At 35.3% G+C, this 20,650-nt stretch overlaps 1 protein-coding gene across 1 annotated transcript in view; it reads right to left on the bottom strand.

The window, feature by feature from the left end:
* Positions 1 to 20,650, bottom strand: part of ITFG1 (integrin alpha FG-GAP repeat containing 1) — a 71,207-nt gene that overhangs the window by 22,662 nt on the left and 27,895 nt on the right. Inside the window, exons 9-10 of the mRNA XM_035543741.2 lie at positions 11,183 to 11,277; positions 4,608 to 4,780 (exon numbers count right to left, since the gene is read on the bottom strand). Coding sequence (XP_035399634.1) covers positions 4,608 to 4,780; positions 11,183 to 11,277 — 268 coding nt within the window. The remainder of the gene's footprint in view (positions 1 to 4,607; positions 4,781 to 11,182; positions 11,278 to 20,650) is intronic.

Raw genomic sequence — 20,650 nt, 5'->3', positions numbered from 1 at the left:
GATTAGTTCCAAGTTTCAATCTGTACTGCTATTTGTCGCCAGTATGCGAGATAGATACTAAACTTCCATCTATACCATTACTTCATTTAACCTGTGAAAAGCATTCCCTCTGAGTAGAAGCCTCATTGAAAAAATGATTCCTGGATTATGTGTTTGCAATGCTAGATGCCAATTATTAGTATTCTACTTGGGAAACAAGCAGTTAAATAAATTATTTCATCTAGTTATGTGGCTGAACGAAAGATAAGCATTATAGACTCTGATGAAGTAGTTAGACTTCCAATATTGCCAGAGTGAATTTAAAAACAGCATGTGAAAAAAAATGAATTAATTTAGATAAGATAGTAAGTAGAGATGAACCAATCAGTAACCACTAGTAAAAGCCCTTTACCTATTACTATTTTATATACATACACAAATTCTAATATAGTCATAACTAGTGGGAAGAAAAAATCATGCATGTGTGTAACCTAAAGAAAAACCTGTAGACTGGAATTCTAATGTGCAGGTTTTGACTCAAGTCAAAAGTTAAAAGAATTTGCAATGGACAGACAAATACGTTAGATCTGACTGAATGCAGCATTCTCACCTGTTCGAATTCATAGACCCTTGGAGTTCAAACCCCCACCACACTTGCAACTACAAGTGATTCCTTTTTTTGTTGTCGCTGTTAATAAGGAATGTATCCATGCTGTCAGAACATTGCATGCCCTTACTGAAAACCAACTGAATATGACAGGAGATCTAAGACTGGTCTTATGGCAATTCTACGAGTATTTGAAGCTATTAATCACCTGGAAGGACAGTAAACTGAAGTTATCCCCAAGAAGGATAAATGTTTTTATTTCAGCGTTCTATAGGAATTAAAAAAAAAAAATCTGAAAGTCCTTTCCAGATTTATAATAAAAATAGAATTGATTTTAGTCGTATTCTTCCATTGTCAAATATCAGTATATTTTCAGATTAGTAAAATGGCTTCTGCTTCCTTTAATTTCTTTAAGTTACAGACAGCAACTGGAAGCTAGGCCTTCTATACTATGACACAGATTGAGGTCAAGAGTTCACAAAAATGCTTTTATCATTTAATCACAGTAATCAATCACTGAAATTAGATCTGTAGATGTAGCATGAAAAACTTAAAAGAAAGAAATAAAAAGCTTGATCCAGAAGTGTTTAAATTCAATTAAATAAGGTTTTCATTTTAACTTGATCTAATTTAAGAAGAGCTTTTAATTTAAGTCCCACACTTTTAATTCTCTCTGACCCAGTTACAAATTTTAAAAAGGAAGCATTTGCTTATGTTTCTCAGAAACAATGCATTTACAGTACTGTGAAAGTGACATTTGATAGTCACTACAGAAAATGTTTCCGTTACCTTTCAACAAATACAGGGAAAATACTGTGTTAACACACAACATATTTATTTGCTTTTTTTGCCAGACTTCCTCTGTTTTCTGAACCCTCCTTTGAACGGCCTGTCAAATCACCTGCCAGTACTTTCAAGTCCTTATGCCTAACTATGTCACTCAATTTTGAAGTCAAGTTTCAAAACAAGTTTAAGACACACCCAATGGAATAAATAATTTCAAAAGCAAGGAGAATAAAGACAAAAGTGTACCACAGTAATCCATTGCTGTGAGACAGGTAACTTCCTGGGCTTTCATAGGAGTAACTATTTATAAACTATTTAAACCTTTGACATATTACATTACCCTAAGTATACGCCATCCAGACAACAGAGGCTCCTAGTAATATTAAAAGATAAAAACTTTGAAAAAACCCTCTGAACTCCATAAGTCTTCTTTCAAAGTGTCCTAGCCATCAAGATACACGCTAAGAGATAGCTTATAGTACAGCAGAAAGCGAAAGATTTGTGGGGCTTTAGAAAAAACAAAGGACAAGAACAACTTAGCATTTTAAATGCCTCAGTATTTCAATGGAAAAGGAAAGACCTTGGTTCCAGTCTGCTCTCTAGACGTTTTATAGTCTTTTTTCAATGACTGCTGAACTGAAGATGCAAACTCCCAACTGAGCAAGGCTATGAAGAAAAAAACACAAACCCAACAATCAGGGACTGAGTGCTTTAACTTTGTCTATGCTGTTACTGCCCAGAACTTGCATCAATTTCTTCTCTGCCATATTTGGAAAAAAAAAAGGCAAAACCAAACCAGCTGCTGTGCTAGTTATATTAAGGCTCAAAGGCTGCTGCACTAGTTATCTTAGGGCTCAGAAATACAGTGGCAGAGCTCAGCTACTCAGTCTCTGAATCACAACTTCGTGTAGGCAGAATACAAGCACGTAGCTCTTCAAACTGGGTCATTTTTAGAAATGTTTTTAGGCAGGTGCACATAAAGAACTCCAACACAAAAATGTCAGTGGGTGACTCATGTTTAGACAATCACTGGAAGATCTGGATTGATTCTAACTTAAGCATCTAACTTCTTGCTGTATACTCTTTTAAACACTATATAGTGAGCTCCTCAGTTCTTTTCCTTATCGAGTATTAATTCAAACTATGAATCCGTACCCAAGCTCATCCACAACACTATACAGAGGAAGATACTAAATACACCTGTGACAGAGGCTTAATTTTTCCCTCTAATGCACAAATGCAAGTATTCATCATAGATCCCAATAAGAAAGATGTTGAGACTTAATAGGGTATTGATTAAAATACCTTTTATGGGAGATTATGTGAGGAAGGAAGAGTGGATAGCATAGATAATCTGGTGCTGGAAAATCCAAGCTGTACAGTATCAGCAAGACCTCTAGTCAGGGCACATGCTGTGCATACCCTGTTCATAGTGAGATTCACTGGCATTAAAAGTTTGAAGAGCTCTTTTACGTTTTTCTTGGAAGTAAACAATTCTACTCATTTCTACCATCAAGCAAAACGATGTTCACACGAAAACATGCTGCTTCAAGGTAAAGACAAGGACATGCCAGTGGCATCATCACCAGATGCCAAGTGGAAGCTGCCTACAGGCTTCTCCATTATGATTAGCTGGCTAAGTTTATCCTGCAGCCAAGTGATATGTGCAGAAGAGCAGAGGCATGTACTCAGGTCAACTGTTATGTGGATCACTAACTCCTTGATGTACAATACTCTCCCAGTTCGGATCACTACACCTGCTGTAACACCAGATTGTAGCAAGACAAAGCATTGGGAAAGCAAACAATGAAGAATAAAAGAGAAGAAAAATTACACTGACAAATTTAATAGGAAAGACTAGAATCATTTATTTCCCTTCTCTAAGGATTTAAGCACTGGGGTATATATTCTACTAACAACATATTTTCTGTCTGTGACATGCTGTTATGGTTTAACCCAGCAGGCAGCTAAGCACCACAAAACCATTCGCTCACCTGCCCCTCAAGTCTTCCCCCTCTCTGTGGGATGGGGGAGAGAATCTGAAAAAGGCTATAAATTCATGGATTGAGATAAAGACAGCTTAATAGGACAGAAAGGAAGGGAGAAAAAATAATAATATACAAAACAAGTGATGCCCAATACAATTGCTCACCACCTGCTGACCGATGCCCAGCCAGACACTGAGCAATCACCTCTCCCCCAGCCAACTCCCCTATTTTGTTGTTCAGCATGACACCATCTGGTATGGAACAGCCTGTTTGGGTCAGCCGTCCTGTTTCTGTCCCCTCCCAGCTTCTCGTGCACCTCCAGCCTCCTCGCTGGCAGGGCAGCACGAGAAACTGAGAAGTCCTTGACTTAGTGCAAGCACTGCTCTGCAACAACTAAAACAGTGTTATCACCATTGTTCTCATCCTAAATCCAAAACACAGCACCATACCAGCTACTAGGAAGAAAATCAACTCTATCCCAGCCAAACACAGGACACCTGCCTAATAGGTTTTAAGTAATTTTAGTGATCACAGAGCTGTAGTGAGAATTAACAGACTGAAGTTGGAAGACCTGTCTTCAGCAGTGGTTCTCATCACCATGTTTTATTGCAGCTATTCTCTCTCTAAAAGAGAAGATTCTTCTCCACTGTACCTTGAAAAAATACATAGTCTTTGCTGTTGACACAAATATCACTTTCCAATGCACAATTCAATAGTCAAAAAAGTCAAATTGATTTCTACATTTATGAGCATAACCTAATCCTGTTGCCTCAGCTACAGTAAATCATGAACGATGACTAAGTAGCAAATGAATCCCAGCTATTATAAATGGAGCATCCAGTCTTATGGAAGTTGCAGAATGTACTGGCTTTTCTGATCACTTAAGCACAGATGACACTAAAAAACCTTTTAAAAAAGTGAGATTTCATCTTAAATAACTGGTTGCTTGGCCCTCCATAAAAGGAATCAGTGGGCAAGACACCTCAAAAAACTTGAGAGATTTCAGCAGATCAAGATCAAACTGTTGGAGCACAGAAAGGTATTGCCATCTCTTTCTGATGACAAGAAAGTAGATGAAACATCCAGATGAACAAAAAAGTAGGAGCAAAGAAATACAAGGAAAGTTAATAAAGAGTCCACAAAGTACTTCACTACACACTAAAATGCGCTAAGATTTAGTAATCTGTATGACTGATGACTGTACAACCATTCAATGGTCTTTACTTCTAGGTTTACATATACTTCACCTTCCAGATGTGTTCCTTAATATAGCAAGAGCATCTGGGTAGCCATCCATATTGTAATCTCCAATATGAAGGGTAATTGGAAATGTAACTTCTGATGTAGTTTTGTCAGTTTGATGTGGTACAAAGCCCCAAACCGTGTCTTTATTTTTGAAGTCTTGCAAGACTGGAATCCACTGTAAAAAAGAAAAAAAGAACAGAACAGATAGGTAAGGAAATACATTTTATGTATTAAACCCACCCAATTCTATTTAAAACGGCTGACAGGTCTATACTGCATCACAATTCTGAAATGGTTTATGAATTTCCAAAGAGGAACTAAGGATTATTTCACAATGCTGACACCAAATGACTGTTTTAATAGGAAACCTTTTCTAGGTACTAAATTTTTCCAGAACAAAACCAACTAGATAAGGTTATAAGAATAAAGGACGTGTTTTTAGAAAGCATCTACTGTATAGCAATATTCAGGAAAAACTTTACTGAAATTCATGCTTGCCTGTAATTTTTTTTTTTTTTTTTTTTTTAAGAGTAGCCACACCTAAACTATCAGGCCTTCAGATCCTTAGTGATTTTTTTTTTGTCTAAAATTGCAAGCAATAGGCAGCATTAAAACTGGAAGAGGGGTACACTCTCATTAAATCTGAAAATACAAAGGAAGTGCAAAGTACAATTTCAATTTCTCCAGGACAAGAAACAGAATGTCTCTGTACTTACTTTCCACGAAGAGCTGCAGAGGGGCTAAATAGGAATTTATCTTAATTAAAATCGAAGTAATTTCACAAGTCGGTATGAAATTGAAGTATGAGGGTTAACATTTCAATTCTACAGAAAAAAAATCAGTGCCATTTTTAAAGCCAGAAGTAATTTTCTGTGTCAGCTAACTGACAACGTCCTCAAAAGAACAGAAGGGTGCCATCCTAAAGGATCACTATCAGCAACGTCAACAGCACTTAACAGCATCTTCAACGTCTCTCACCCAAGCCTTAATTTAGCAATTTCAGGAACCAGAATGAGATCCCTGACAGCATTGTTTCCTGCTGTGGAGAGACTCCCTCATTAGCACAATCCAGCAACCAACAACATTCCAGCCACATGACAATTGTCTGTGACACTTGGACCTGTCTTGAGATTACACATGAACGTGAGAACCCCCCAGATTTTTTTTTTTTTAAGAAGTGCACTAAGGTCAAATTTATCTGGTTATCACAGAGAGCTTAGAAACCTAGAACAGTTCTGCCAGATGTGCATATACTGTGTGCCTGCCTGTGTAACTTGCAACATTTGAACTGCTAAGATGATCCATAACACACCACTGATGAGAACTCAAAGTTTAATTTAAACATACTTGGTCATATTACCCTCTTGCCTCCCCCCAACATACGTATACCTATTTAATTACTGTTAGCTGCTGAAAGTTTGAAGAATCCAAGAAGGAAAAAAAAGGAAAGGAAAAGACTCAACCTGAGAGAAAATTTCAGTGTTAGACTTTGCACTTCCCTGTCATACAGAAGACTTGAAATATTACTGCAAAGTACAGTAAATTTGAAAAACTAATTGGAAACAGAACCGTGAAACACTGTGTTAATGATTGCATGCAAAATAAAAACTGCCATTGCAATGAAATCCAATTATACTTATCATATACTTTCTAAATATTGCTGTGTACGGTAATAGTATTTTAAAGAAAAAAATTCAAAAAGAAATTTTAGGAGTAAACCTGAATTTTTACCTTTTTTTTTTTTTTTAAAACTCTACTCAGAAAACGATTCATAAAAAACAATTTTGCTATTATAAAGGCTACAGTAATATGCAAACAAAGCAACAGGTGAGTACAACAAAAGCCACCTATTGCTACTAAACATCACTACGCATCTTACTGAACCAGTTGCGGGACTTTTTATAACGGCAGTTGTAGAACATTTCAAAACATTAGTCTGGTTCAATCTGTAACAAGGACACATTTTGTTACCATGCATAATTTATTCTGACAGTTTAAGTTCACAGAGCAATACACATTTATGGTGAAACTCTTTCTGTATATTTCTCCTGTAACTATTAGTGAGTAATGGAATGCAAGATTAATTGTTCATGTTGCTTAGGACATATTTCAGTACAGAAGGCAGAAAAAAATAGGTTTGTCAACAATATAAATCTGCTACTACTTTTGAATTTGTTAACCCAGACAATTATTTAGAAGTTATAATAGCAAGTATGAAGCTTAATAGGAAAAAGACTAAAACCATTTTTTTTTCCTCTTACTGAAAGACAGAAATAGGTGGGATATAATGAGGACACACAAAGCTATTTCTTGCAGTCTCATCATGCTTTTTCTCTTACCTACCTAAGATGAAAAAAAGATTGAGAAACAGAGTTAATATATCTAAAAGAAAATTTAAATGAATACATAAAATTAATTCAGAGAAGGATTTACTTTTGCCTTTACGTTAAATTTCATTAAATACTTGCACTGATATAATTAAAACATTTATATATTCCTTCAATTAACAATGTTATAAACTAAAATGATTTTTAAGTGCTTGAAAATCCATTCTCAAACTCCTCAAATATTTGTTTTTCATCAAGTAGTAGAGAGAATGCTTTATTGCCCTGTGAAAACACGGCTTCTTTTTCACTTTGAAAAAGATCTCAAGTACTTAAAGATATTTAAAAATTTTTTGCACTTACCCCACCTAACTCAAAAAGGGTTCATTTCTCTCTGAGTCCACGTTATTCTATACATTAGGAAACACAGTTCCCTTGCTCTAGAGCCTGCTCTTTGAACCAAAAATATGGGGATAACACATCTCATATTTTTTTAAGCTTTGGCCAGGAAACCTATTACGAACAATTAGCCCATCCGGCCAGCTGCCCAATTCCAGACCATGTAACACAGGCACGGAGTCTGCTGTGAGTGAGAAAGCATTTGGAAATTGGTAGTCCGTTCCTGGCCAATACCTTCCCTGGAAATGCCAGGGTTTCCCCTCCTTTCTGTGAGGGGCACTATATAGCATCCTATACGAAGATCAAGAGTGACCTGACAGAACTGGCCACAGCAACAGAAGTCCTTTTTCCTAGGGGCTCCCCTTCTGCTGTCTGCATGCATTATAGCTCAGCTGTACATAAAGAGTAAATCCAGTAATTTCAGGAGGCATTAGGTTTTCAGTGCATATGAAGGTCACCTGAATTCCATATACAATTGAGTAGCCACCACTGAAAAAAAAAAAGAAAAAACACAAAACACCACCATACATTACACCATTAACTTATGGTGTCCAAAGCCCAGAAGATGATAATCCCCAGCATTACTTTAGCAACATAGAAGAGAATAACTAAAGCAGTAAGTCATATTTTCAATACAAGAGCATGGCTCAGAGACTCGTAGCTGCTTTGAGAAAGACAAACAATCCAGAGATGTGGGGATCTTGCATAATCTGGGATTAATGAAAAATTACATCAACTGCAATCCCCCCTCCCCACCTTTAAACTGTTGCAGAGGAACCAAGAAAAACTATTTACAATGACAAACTACAGCTGATAATCAGTACTGTTGGATACATGTCTAGCCTACAGAATGACACCAGAAAGACCTGTGGTTTGCTATACGATGCATTGCTATGTTCTACACCACAGCTGCTGTATTTATAAAAGGAATAAAGCTGTACTCTTTCTATAGTATAGAGAAAGGTTATAAGAAGGTTCACAGTTATAAGAACGCTCACAAAGAAACTCTTAAATTAAAGGACTGAAATGATACTGTTTGCCTCAGGAAACAAATAAAATAAAGTCATACTGAATACTAGACAAAATTAAGAGAAAGATTAGTCATCTCTAAGAATATCACAATACCTACAGTTTCTACAATACACATTACCAGGGACTTTAAAACAAGTTTCAGGGAGAGCTCAGTCTGATTTTCAGAATCTAAATGAGATCTAAATCAGCAAGTTAGTCTGCAGCTTACTGCAGGTGAAATTCAAGAAGTCTAAGGTGTCCCAATACCAGCGACAATCTGAAACAGCATATGGGATTCTAGTTCAGATCTGACTGCAATTCTTCTGTTGCTGTGGAAACATTCACATTCTTTCAAACTTCTAGTAGGTCTGTATCTCCTTAAGTTACTCGTATGCAATTCTTTGGCCTGTTCTTTGGCCTCATCATCCAAAAGAAGGAAATTTACCTGATATATTTCTAATACTTCTGAAGATTAAATGGTTAAATAAAATATAACCTGTGGTGAGAGAATTTCATCCTTGAAATTTGAAATAATTCTCTTAGATCTGCTTGGCTTTCCAAGTAACCATCCAGCTATGCCACACACAGCACAAGAAGGAAATATACCATAGACTGACAGCTGTCAAGCAAAACAAGATCTTGCCAGACCAACAACTCCAAAACCTGACATGCCACTGAATGCCTCCTCATAGCATAACTGCTCAGAACCACAAATTCTACAGATATGTATTTCATCTCAATCTATCCCACAATATCACGTGTTTCATCTCAGTCTATCCCACAATACAAGAAAACCACATTAACTGTTTTTCATTTCTATTCATCAAATATCACTGCTTGTTTGTTGTGACAACGAAGGACAAAACCACCTCCAGTTACCACAAGATTTTCTTCTCTTTTTTTTTTTTTTTTTAAAGACAGTCATGTAATTTATTATCCTTAAGATCTGAGATAAGTAATTTTCTCAAAAATTTGTAACTACCAAAAGCACTCCCACAAAACCCTACAACAAAAACTGAACAGAAATTATGGATATGTAGCATCTTCTACTTTTTCCATAATAGACTTGAAATCTGTTTCCCATAGATTCCAGATAGTTATCTAGCTGTCACACACAGGATACCACCTCCTTGTTTCAATATATTCTGCACCACAAGGGCTTATTACTTCTCTGAAACTGTAAAGTTATTAATTAAACAAAGAGCATTTATCTTGGTCTGTTGCCACAAAGTTTATATTTACCAATTCTCACAAAGATTAATTCATTTAGTCAAATATCAGAAGTTGGGTCAGTTGATCTCATAGATGACCAAATGCAATGAAATTAAAACATTTCACTTCCAAATAAAAATGGGAAGCAAGATGTTTGAATAGATTTCTACCTGAAGAAAACATGCAACATATGGAAAAAACTGTAGACATGAATGAAGGTACTGACATTTTCTCACTTTTTCATAATGGGAAAGTTAAAATGGTTTAGAAGAAAAAGCTCCATCACTTCTAGATGAGTCGGAATACAAGAAAAGAAAATGCAAGATATAATTTTTTAAAAAAGGTTAGATCAGAACAAGTCATTATTGTCTGCCATTTGATATTGTCATTTTTAATTAGAAAGTCATTCTAAAAATATGCAAGAAAAAATGCTTTGAAGTTTCTAGGTAAACCTTAATACTTCTTAATGCTTTTTTTCTAGTAGGATGAGAATCTGTTGGATTCTTCACTTCCTAAAATAAAATGACAATATTCAGCTGTTAATTTTTAAACTCAAAGATCATTATCTTAGAAACTATTTTAAAATTGAAATTAGTGTAATTGCTAAATTAAATATACTGAGACAGTCAAAAATAGTGTGTTAGAAATCTAATGTGTTATTAAATAAATAGTTGACCTCTATCAAAAAAATGAAATTATGAAGGAACAGGAAAACTGTCTACATACAATGTTACTTCAGAGCACGCTACAATAAAAGACTCAACTTTGGCAAAATTCTGATATTATGTAAGCTGCTCCACACCTTCGTCTACACATTACTAAATCACTTCCTTCCAGAAACATATAATAAATAACATACCATGCAGCTTTTGTTTATCCCACTGATAAGCCACCCACCACCATCAAGTAACAGCTTGGTACCCATCAATGGTACATGGTATTTGTGTGTGGTTCATTTTCCACAATGAATTTACTTTCATTTGGAATATTTGTCTCAAATTTACTTGAGCAGAAAACATCAAATGTCTTTTGCTTCTTATATTATCAAGAATAGGGAACTAAATTTAGAGCTGAAGGACAATGTCTTTTGACAAAGAGCACCCGAACTACTCAAAAGTGAAATGCGAAATGCAAGCAGCATGTTACAGTAACATAACCAATGTGCCATGCTTAACAAGTCAGTGTTCTTCCTTTTGACCAGAAAGCAAAGCAAGCATCGCAAACTAATCATCTACTTGCTGTATGCACATGCTATGACCTGTAAATCAAATCCCACTGTAATGCTGTGTATCCAGCAGCACTATAATCTATTCCCCTGTGAACACAGAAAACAGGCAATTTAAAAAACAAAACGAAAACCTGTGAGCATGGGAAAACATGCATTTGTAAGTATAAATTGCCAAGATTAGAAAGCTGAAATGGATACATTACTAGATCTTGAGTTACTTTACTTTCCATCAAAACCATAGTTTGAGCTAGATAATAGATACATACCTACATAAAAACATCTTACATAATATCATTACAGGTGGAGAAATTTGCTTTTTCAGAAAAAAGTTGTTTTCTATACCGTATTTATTCATAAAACACAGTATTTTCCTTTGTCTTTGCAATTCCAAAAGTCACAATACCTGATCCAGTCCTAGCTTAGTTAAATAGATGACACTTTTTTGACATGCTTGGTCTTCACAGACTGGTAACAAATGTTCACTTTGTCCATCACCATCTGCCAAAGAAAAAAGACGGTCAACGTGTATTTGCAAAATCAGAAACTTTATTTTGGTCTATTTTTTCACATTAAAAATGTTCAGTTAATTATCTCTTGCAAATAAACTAGACATTGAAAAAATCCTTCACCTTTGTAATCTCTCATCTAAAAGATATCATCGATCTTTTGTTTGAGGATTATCTTTGAGTATTTTCATCTCGATCCACAGTATAGAGGAACTTTTAAATTTTATATCTGATGATAATGTATTATATTTAGAAGAGTAAATGCTTATTAATTTACTTAGTCCCTGTGTTTAGCTGGGAAGAAAATTACTCTTTATATAAATCTACCATTACAAATCTACCATACAAGCTAATCCAATTTTTGGAACCAATTTTAAACTTCTGCGCTGTCAGGAAGACTAAAAAGAGTCATGAGCTCACATGTACTATGTTAATCTATACTAAAAGGTAAAAAAAAAAAAAACCAAAAAACACAACATTGGAAGGTTGACTAACTCAATGGCTGATAAATTCCATGCCTACAGAACTAGGTAAATCTGACTAAATCACAGATTAAGAAAGCTCTTCTAGCACATGTATTTCCAAAACCTTTAGGAGAATAATGACCTTCTACATGTTTAAACAAGCAATGTCTAACTGCATCCAGAATTCTGATGCACAGAGCATATAATGAGAAATAAAATGATTTTCCGTTATCTACTCCAGGAGAAATCCCCACGTTCACATTTTGCAGCCCTGCCTTGAATATTCCCAAGCTACCACAAGTTACCTTGTGTGGGCTGAGAAAGAACAGTGAGGCAGTTTAATGTAAGCAGCCCGCGAGAAGCTAGAATTGCTGCGTTAATGACTAGTGCTGCAAGTCCTGATTATAACCATATATGCCAAACTAGACTTGCTAGAGAGATGCTATGCCCCAACTCATAAAAGCTTCAGAGAATTTGCTTTTCCAGGCTATGAAATCAAGGCTCAAACTGTAATACAAAATTCATCTTTTCAAATTGCCCCATAGCCCATATGGTTTTGAGCAGCTTGGTATTAATATTTAAGTGGATTTTTTACAGTTGCTTTAAAAAGTCTCCTTAGTTAATATAAAAAAAAGCACTAAAAGCCAAAACACTAGATCACCCTCAAAAGTTACCGAATCCCTTACTTATTTCCCAATACACTATTGACCACAACCAAAACGTTTTGTCATACCTAACCTATACCATAATAAACGATGCCTCAGCTTACCAAATTATATTTCTATGAAGACGAACCACCTTTTAGTATATACATCCATATGTAGTTAAAATTTGTAGGTACCTCCCTCATTATGTAAGGAAGCTGGGAGATGGAAAATTGGGTCATAAGGGGCAGAAGGACTTGTAAAAATATCAGACCTCCCTAAATACCTCCAAGTGATAAAGCTGAGCCACCACCTTCAGTGGCTTTCTACATGCCATCTGCCTCAAGTATTATTTTATCTCACAGCAAAAACCCTCCTAAATTATTATCGCAGCTCTGTTATCAAGTACAAACAATTTAGGATGTCAGTTAGCCTAGGTAGAAGTCCAGTAAGTCAGCAACCAAAGAGATGAGAAAGTAAATTACCACTGAACAGAGAAATTAACATAGCAACCAGTGAATTTGACAGGTCTGAAATCAGCACCAACTTATAAAGCTGTTTTCTTCCTGCATCATTCAAGTAAAACAATTAAAGCAGGATAGTTATTCAGAATTAATGTTTTATGTACCATGAATAAGAACTGTGCCCATTATCGCTGACTTCAACAATGACGATGAAAAACATAGCAAAAGAAAGCTGGAACAATTAAGTGTCTAACTTCCCAACAAACATTTGTAACGTTTACAGTATACATCATAGTGAGCACTTGATAAAGCTGCCTCATTGAGAGCTTCACTACCATTATCTTTCATCCAAAAACAAACCAAAAAAGGCTAGGTACATATTCACACTGCAGGGCACGCAAAACAAACGCAGCTTAAAAGGCATCAAGTGAAGTGCCAACCATGAGAATATAGCTGGAAATAGGACATCAATGAAGTGAGAATATCTTCTGAGCCGGAGCAGAGTAGTTCAAGAAAACCTACAATTAGTTAAATACTGTCTTACAGAAAAGCAGCAATCAAGAGAAGGAAAGCCCAGCATTCTTCATGTCTGTCACACTATTATCTCTTATTTCTTCTCTAGTTTTTATTTCTAACCCTCCTCTTAAAATGCACAGATTCTTCTTTTATTATTACGGTTATTTAATCAAAAGTCATTTTCTGAAGAAAACTCAGATTTGTCAAAAGTAATAACTGCTGTAAATGATTAGTGAAATGTTATGTTTTTTAACAAAATACAAATAAGGATAAAACCCACCCAGAATATTGGCTAATATTACATTTAAATGCAAATCTTGCCTCAATCTTTGCAAAAAAAAAACCTCCCCCCCCAAAAAAAAACCCTCCTCCCAAACCAGCCCTAAGCACCAAATTAGAGAAGAATGTTTCATTTTCCAGTTTTCATATTGCCATTTTACACTGTCCTGATCCGCAGTAACTAGAAATACAATGTTTCCAGTATTTCTGAAGTCTGTCCAAAGGCACTATGTGGAAACAACAAATGGATCCAGCAACTCTTCCACTTTTGAAAGAAAATTGATTCTTAATCTTTGTGCTTCCTACCTTGATTTCATGCCTTGAAGTGCCAGCTAAAATTCCAGCTTTTTGCACAACTCTATAGATCTTGAAAACCACATGAAAATACCCCAGGAGCTGCTCAAAGAACTCAATCTCACTATAACAACTAACCTATCTTGGACCTATAATGATAACTCGTCTCATCTTCATGCTTGGTTTAATTCTCAATTTAAATAAACATCTTTTTTTTTTTTAAAAAAAAAACTCTAATGTTGAATTTAAATTCCTCCACAAAGGAGGAGGAAGCCAGAAATGAAAAAGGAGTATCATTAGCACACTTGCTCCAGCTCTATTAGGTTTTCATAGGTGAAAAAACCACACACATGAAGCTCTTTTGGGTTTACTAATGAATACGCCGTTGGTGATAATGGCTGGACGAGCTCATTAGATAAACTGAAATAAGCTGTACTAGCTACAGATTAAAAGACAAGGAAAAAACACTCCGCATAACATTAGTTAATAATGTACTTCAACCTACATCCAGCTAAACCTGACATCCACATTGCAAGCTCTATTTATTTATTTTTTAATAAATGTGACCATTATAAAAATTCTTTCTTTCTGGGAACCTCATTTTAGTCACCACCAGTGCAACATTCATTTCTATAGATTTTAGGAGATCTTGACTGCTTATTTGAACATTTTATGAACATTAGCCATTTCCAAATTAGCTTAGATACAAATGTAAATAAAATTGGACACAGCTTTAGTTCAGAGTTATACATGAGAAGAAATTCCCTTAGTTACATACAAGATCTACTAATATTTAAACACAAGTATGCATTGTCTTGATAGCTTTGCCAACAATATTACCTTTGTAAGGCTGTATGTAGTTTGCATGTGTTTCTGTGTGGCCCAGTGGCTCATACGAATTTATACTTCGTCTAAACAGTGAAATGCCTTCATTTTGTCAAACAGTACAGAAATACCATACATGCAAAATTTCACTACACGTGTTTCATCCTAGTACAACTAGTGACCAAGGGAATTAGGTGTTAGAACCAGTCATGACATTTACTTCTAGAAATTCTGTTATCATTACTCAGCTCCTAGAGTCTACTGGTCTATCCTTCTGTGCCTGTATGGATTTTCACCAACCTTAGTTCAAGTTGCTGGAAATCTCACGGTTAACGTTACTTGTAAATCCAATGCACCTCATAGCACTAGATGTGCTTAAACATATCCTAGACTCCCAATGTACTTCGGCAGCTTCAATCATCTTAAAAGAAAACCTGTTTGACATAAAAATAAACACTCAACTGGTAGCTATCACGTTCTCAACACATGACTCTGGCTTGTGATACTAGAGAATTACGCTAAGAAAAAAAAAATCAAGCTTTATAGGTTTTATAGGTAGTGGAAATGAAAAAAGAACAGTCCCACACACTCATCAGCTACAAATCTGTATTTATGTCAAAATATATAAAGATAAAATTAGCAGTCTTATATCTTCTACAAATCACATGAGAATTGTTACCTACAACTACCTATTCACTGCATTTCAATGAAGAGCCATGGGCACAAAGACTCCTTTCCATGTCTGCAAACTGCTACTGTTCCAATCCAGAAAAAGAATAACCCAAAAGACAGAGATTGTGCAGATCACTGGGAGTAGACTTCATAGATTGTATGAGAAAAATTACTTGCAACTAAAGCTCGAAAATTCTTTGAAGATGTTCAAACACAGCTCAAATCTCTTCCATCTCTTCTAAAAATATATATGAATGGAAGAAAGAAAAAATACCCAAATAAAATTTAGAACACTATGATATTTTTAAAGCGTTATATGTTCAAAATTCAATACTAACGTGCAATAACAAACGGATGTTTTAAAACAAAAGCACAAATAGCAAACAGTGTCTCAGCATTTACTCTGAGGGTCTCATTGATCCTCCTGAGCATTTCACTAAATTGCACATCTACATGTAGGTGTTGTGCTGTCCTAATTTGTTATGGTGACACTGGAGTTTGTGTAGTTTCAACTCTGACAGTTAGGGGATTGCTGTAGCAGGTCCATTAGATTTTTCCCCTTCCATTATCAACCAACTGGATGATCAACCAAATGAGCATAGACCCTTTATGATGAAGAGCAAACAAAACCACACACACTCCCAGGTCCATCAATCAGTTCTGTCTGGTAACTAACTTACCACCCTCATCTTTCCATAACTAAAGAGGAAGATAAATCTATAAAGTAACTAGGCTGACTAGCCAGCAGGCGCTGCAACAGAGAAGACAGCATACAACCCTGCACTACCAAATTGATTTTTTTCCTCTTAGGACTGCTAATGAAGTATGTTCTTCCACACTTTAAGGAAAAAAGATCTATACCTGATAAACTTCTTCCAAAATCACGATGTATCAGACAGATGCTTTATAAATAAGCATGTTTATCATATGTTAAACATAAGTAAACAGGCAACACGATTTCTCAATTCAGATAGTCAAATTCCTTTAAAACAGAAAAAGGTGTTAAAAAGTGGTATTTTACAACCAAGTTGCAAAACAATAAAGTTGGCGGGTGTATGGATCCAAATTTTTTTTTTAAAGCCAATTTTTTTTTTGCTATAATAAACTCATAACTTATTCCAGTTGTATTAAAAAACCTTTTTCTCCCCCCCCCTCTGGGAGATAAACATAAGCTAACTACGCACGTTTAGACAGAAAGAACAGTCTAGCTTCCATAATTCTGGATCCGATGCTACATCAAAGCAAGGCACTTCATACACCACACAGTCCTCATGCCTTCAACACCTACTGTTCTCTCCTGAGAATATACATTGTGAACTGGCTGTGTTATTATAGACCTCCTGTCAGTGCAGTCTTCACAGTTCCTTTCAAAAAGGTGAGAAAAAACATTTCCTCAGCATGGTACAATAAAAGCCAAGAAGCTTTTCTCTGCTGTTGATTTAAATTCAAAATAAGCATCAGGCATCTCTATTTAATATAATACATCCTAATGCACGTTCATATGCCTTTTATTTCACCATGCACATAGCTTGCTCACATCTCTCCCTCACTGCTTTGCACTGTTCTTCTTCTTCCTTGTGGAACTTTCATTTAAAGTTCTAAAGAACAGAAAATAAGGAGGAAAAAAATCCTGCTACAGCAGCACTCAAAACACTCTCCTTCTGGGGCAGGCAAAAAGAAGACAACCAGTACAACTGAGTTTGATATTCAAGCAAAATAAAGGTTTGTTTGAAAGCTGATTATCTTAAATTTATCTTCTGAAGTAATAAAATGATTAGAATTCTTTTGTCACTCTCTGCCTTTAGGTGTTCAAGGAGATGGTCATGACAGAGATGATTATAATAAATTACTAAGATAATTACGCATTATTAAAATAATCAATGTCAGCTGCTTTTTGAAAATGTGAATCACAACTTCAAAAGACAGATGTAAAGAGCTTTCACAGATGAATCAAAGTTATGTGAATATTAAAAAAACCTAATAACACACTCCTTCACATTAAAATTCTGATTTTAGGTTTGTCTATACCCTCCCGAATAATCTGTATTAACATCTCCATGGAAAGAAAAGCATTTAAACACAGCATGTCAGCAAACTGCACAAAAAGACTTCTAGGCTGCATCTGATTCACCAGTGAGATCTTCTATCTTAATGGAAAGAAGAGCATATTAAACATACTAACTGGAAACCGAGAAGGAAAAGAAGGGATTAAACACGAAATGAAATTAAAAACAGAATGAAAAGCTACCTGCACACTAAACAAGTGTCAGCACTGAAATTCCTGTTGCAGTTGATGCTGAAATTTACTTTTCTAAGTATTTCACATTGTAAGAACAGAACCAGCAAAGCTTGGAACTATCTAATGTTACACATTTAGAAAGCACGTGGTATCAAACTTTCACGTGCTAACAAATGAGGGGGGGAAACTGCTACAGCTATGGTCTTAACCTCAATACAGGATCTTTTTCTTAAGAACTGTCATGATGCTGGATATTTAAAAATAGGACTAAGAAAAATTAAAAGTATCATTGAACAGCATGCATTCCTGGTCATCAATTAAAAAGCAAGACAGGTTTATCCTTTAAATACACTTTCTACAATGCACCTTGAACTCAATACCCAAGTGGCAATTAACTTGGAGTATCTCCATGTACCTGTTTCAGATGAACTCAAGTGGGTCTATCACAAAAACAACTTCTTCCTTAGATAAGGTCATTCAGAATTCTTTAATACCATCAGCTTTTACATCTTTTCACATGAACTGATCACAGTAATAACAGTATTCCTCATATGCTGAGTATTTCAAACGCAGATATATTATCTTCCTGCATCTTAAGATTCTTAAAGAGTCCTTTTATTGACTACAGGAGTTCAAGTACATTTCCACAATTCAGGCCTCAAAAGACAATTGCTAAGTAAAGATGTTATTTACCAAAATACATCATTGAAAGTTTTCTTGTGATACATAGTTACCGCATCTGAGGATGTGACATTCTGAAGGGGAGGAAAAAAATAAAGAAATTTAGATTCTAAAAGAAAAGTGAGATACCAAACTGGAAGCTACAAAAGCGCAATGAAACTCTGCAGGCATAAAAGCAATGTATTTAAGGTATCATCAGTTGCAGGATAATCAAAGTCTACTTTAAAAAAAAATCTTTCAACAAAATGCATTTTGCACAGTGCAATGAACGGTTTCAAGGAAAAATGAACAAAGGTTAGGCACTCTGTTACACTGTTTAAACACAATGAGCTGTCAATAACAAGCTCTCATTACCTATGAGAAAAATGACAATTTCTACCATATGACATTCAAGTAACATACATGAAACTCTTCAGTTACTTGGTGAACGGAGATGATGTCTTAGAATTAGTAGTTGGATTACTAGATTCTAAACATGAGAAAAAAACTGAGTTCAGGTCTCAGGAGAACTTCAATAATCCCAATTCTTGCTTTGTCAAAAAAAAAGTAAGCAAGTTTGCATAGTACGAATAAACACAGGCTTCATAAATTAAAGACGACGACACAGATGAAGACCCAGCAGCAGCTAAGAGAACATATGGCGAGTAAAAAGTTGGCTAAACGCTACCCTGAAAAAGTAAGACTTGTGTTGTATTTATTCACAAGGACACTATCAACAGTATGCTCTACTTTCATTTTGGAAAGCTATTTTTGACTCTCTTACATACAAGCTGCAACAATTTATTTATTTATTTTGTATGAACTAAGCAAAAGCAGTGACTGATTAATAAAACTCCTCAATTCTCAGGTCAGACATCATAAAAGATAGTTTATCAATCTCCAGTGAACCAATCATAGGTCAATAGCAATTATAACATTAATTCCCAATAAAAGTGAATTACTAGACTGCATAAACAGCACCATATTCCACACTAACTGCTTCTGGCTCACTCCTTTAAAGACATATTTCATTAATCTTCAATGTAGCAAGAAAATAACAGGTTTGTGTTGAGATACAGTTCACATTCATCTTACTGCTCCAAATCCTGTTTTCAGGATGCTCCACTGAAATCCTTATGTTTCTTTACAAGTATAAATTTTTTCAGAATTCCTAATACAATTAAAACAATTTATAACTGCAATTATTTATCAGAATTCCATCCAACATTATGATTTCCTCTGAAGCCAGTACAACCAGATCTTATAAAAAGCCTCTGCTAGCATACAGACAACAACAACGGAGGATTAATGATTTTTGCTATAGCAACCACTGCACTGCAATTACCATAGCGACATGAGAAGAATAGAAAAAGTAATAATGAAGAGCTCTTACTTGTTGGAGTAATGTGTCAGCCAAATAAGTGCAGAATTCTCTAGTGCCCGGCTCTGCTCACCTCCATCAATTGAAATGCCATTTGTAATAAGCATGTCACAAAGCATTTCTGATTTATTTTAAAAAGGGCAATACAACTTTGTCAATTGTTCGCTGTCCTTCAGTCAGGTTAATATACAAATCATCACCATCATGTAACAGTGCCGGGGCTACTTATTTTACAGGTTCCAATTTAGACAAAGCCTGAGGTCTACTACATTACCACGTATTTCATATATGTACACCTATATTTGTCCATTTTTCCACTAAAATATACATACACATATAAACATATGTACTTACAGAAATATCGTAGACCTTACAGACTCACATATATAGATGCATACAAACATATGTTTGAATACCTTTTCCATGAAAAAATATAAGTTCATTATTTGAGTGCATCGGGAATAGGGAATCTTAGTATCTTAGTGCTTAGCTACTAAGATTATACACTAACATCTGTAACAGTTTCTCATGAATCACCATATTGTGTTTTTTTTTATTTTTTTTTTTTAAACATGTTTACTTACCTAAATGGTTTCTACTTGATAGCTATTGTTCAACCTAATTAATATAAGAAAAGGAATCTAACCCAAAACTAGCTGCCTTTAGAATTTCTCAGTCAGTATGTTACTCAAAGATACTCCCATTCCCACCTTTTTTTCCCCCCCTTCAAAGGACAGGTAAAGACTTATGGTTGGGAAGATTTATTCAAATAAAATTTTTGGAAACAGAACATAATGTTAGACTAAGTCACCTTCTGAAACAAAAGATGTTTTGTTAGATGTACATATGATCAATAAATCAGAATCTTGGACTGCAGAAGCACAACAGTGCATAAATAGAAAGGTGGGTGTAAATGAGAAAAAGGCA

This window comes from Cygnus atratus, chromosome 12 (genome assembly GCF_013377495.2).
Source record: "Cygnus atratus isolate AKBS03 ecotype Queensland, Australia chromosome 12, CAtr_DNAZoo_HiC_assembly, whole genome shotgun sequence".
NCBI lineage: Eukaryota > Metazoa > Chordata > Aves > Anseriformes > Anatidae > Cygnus > Cygnus atratus.
This window is presented reverse-complemented; position numbering and strand designations above follow the sequence as displayed.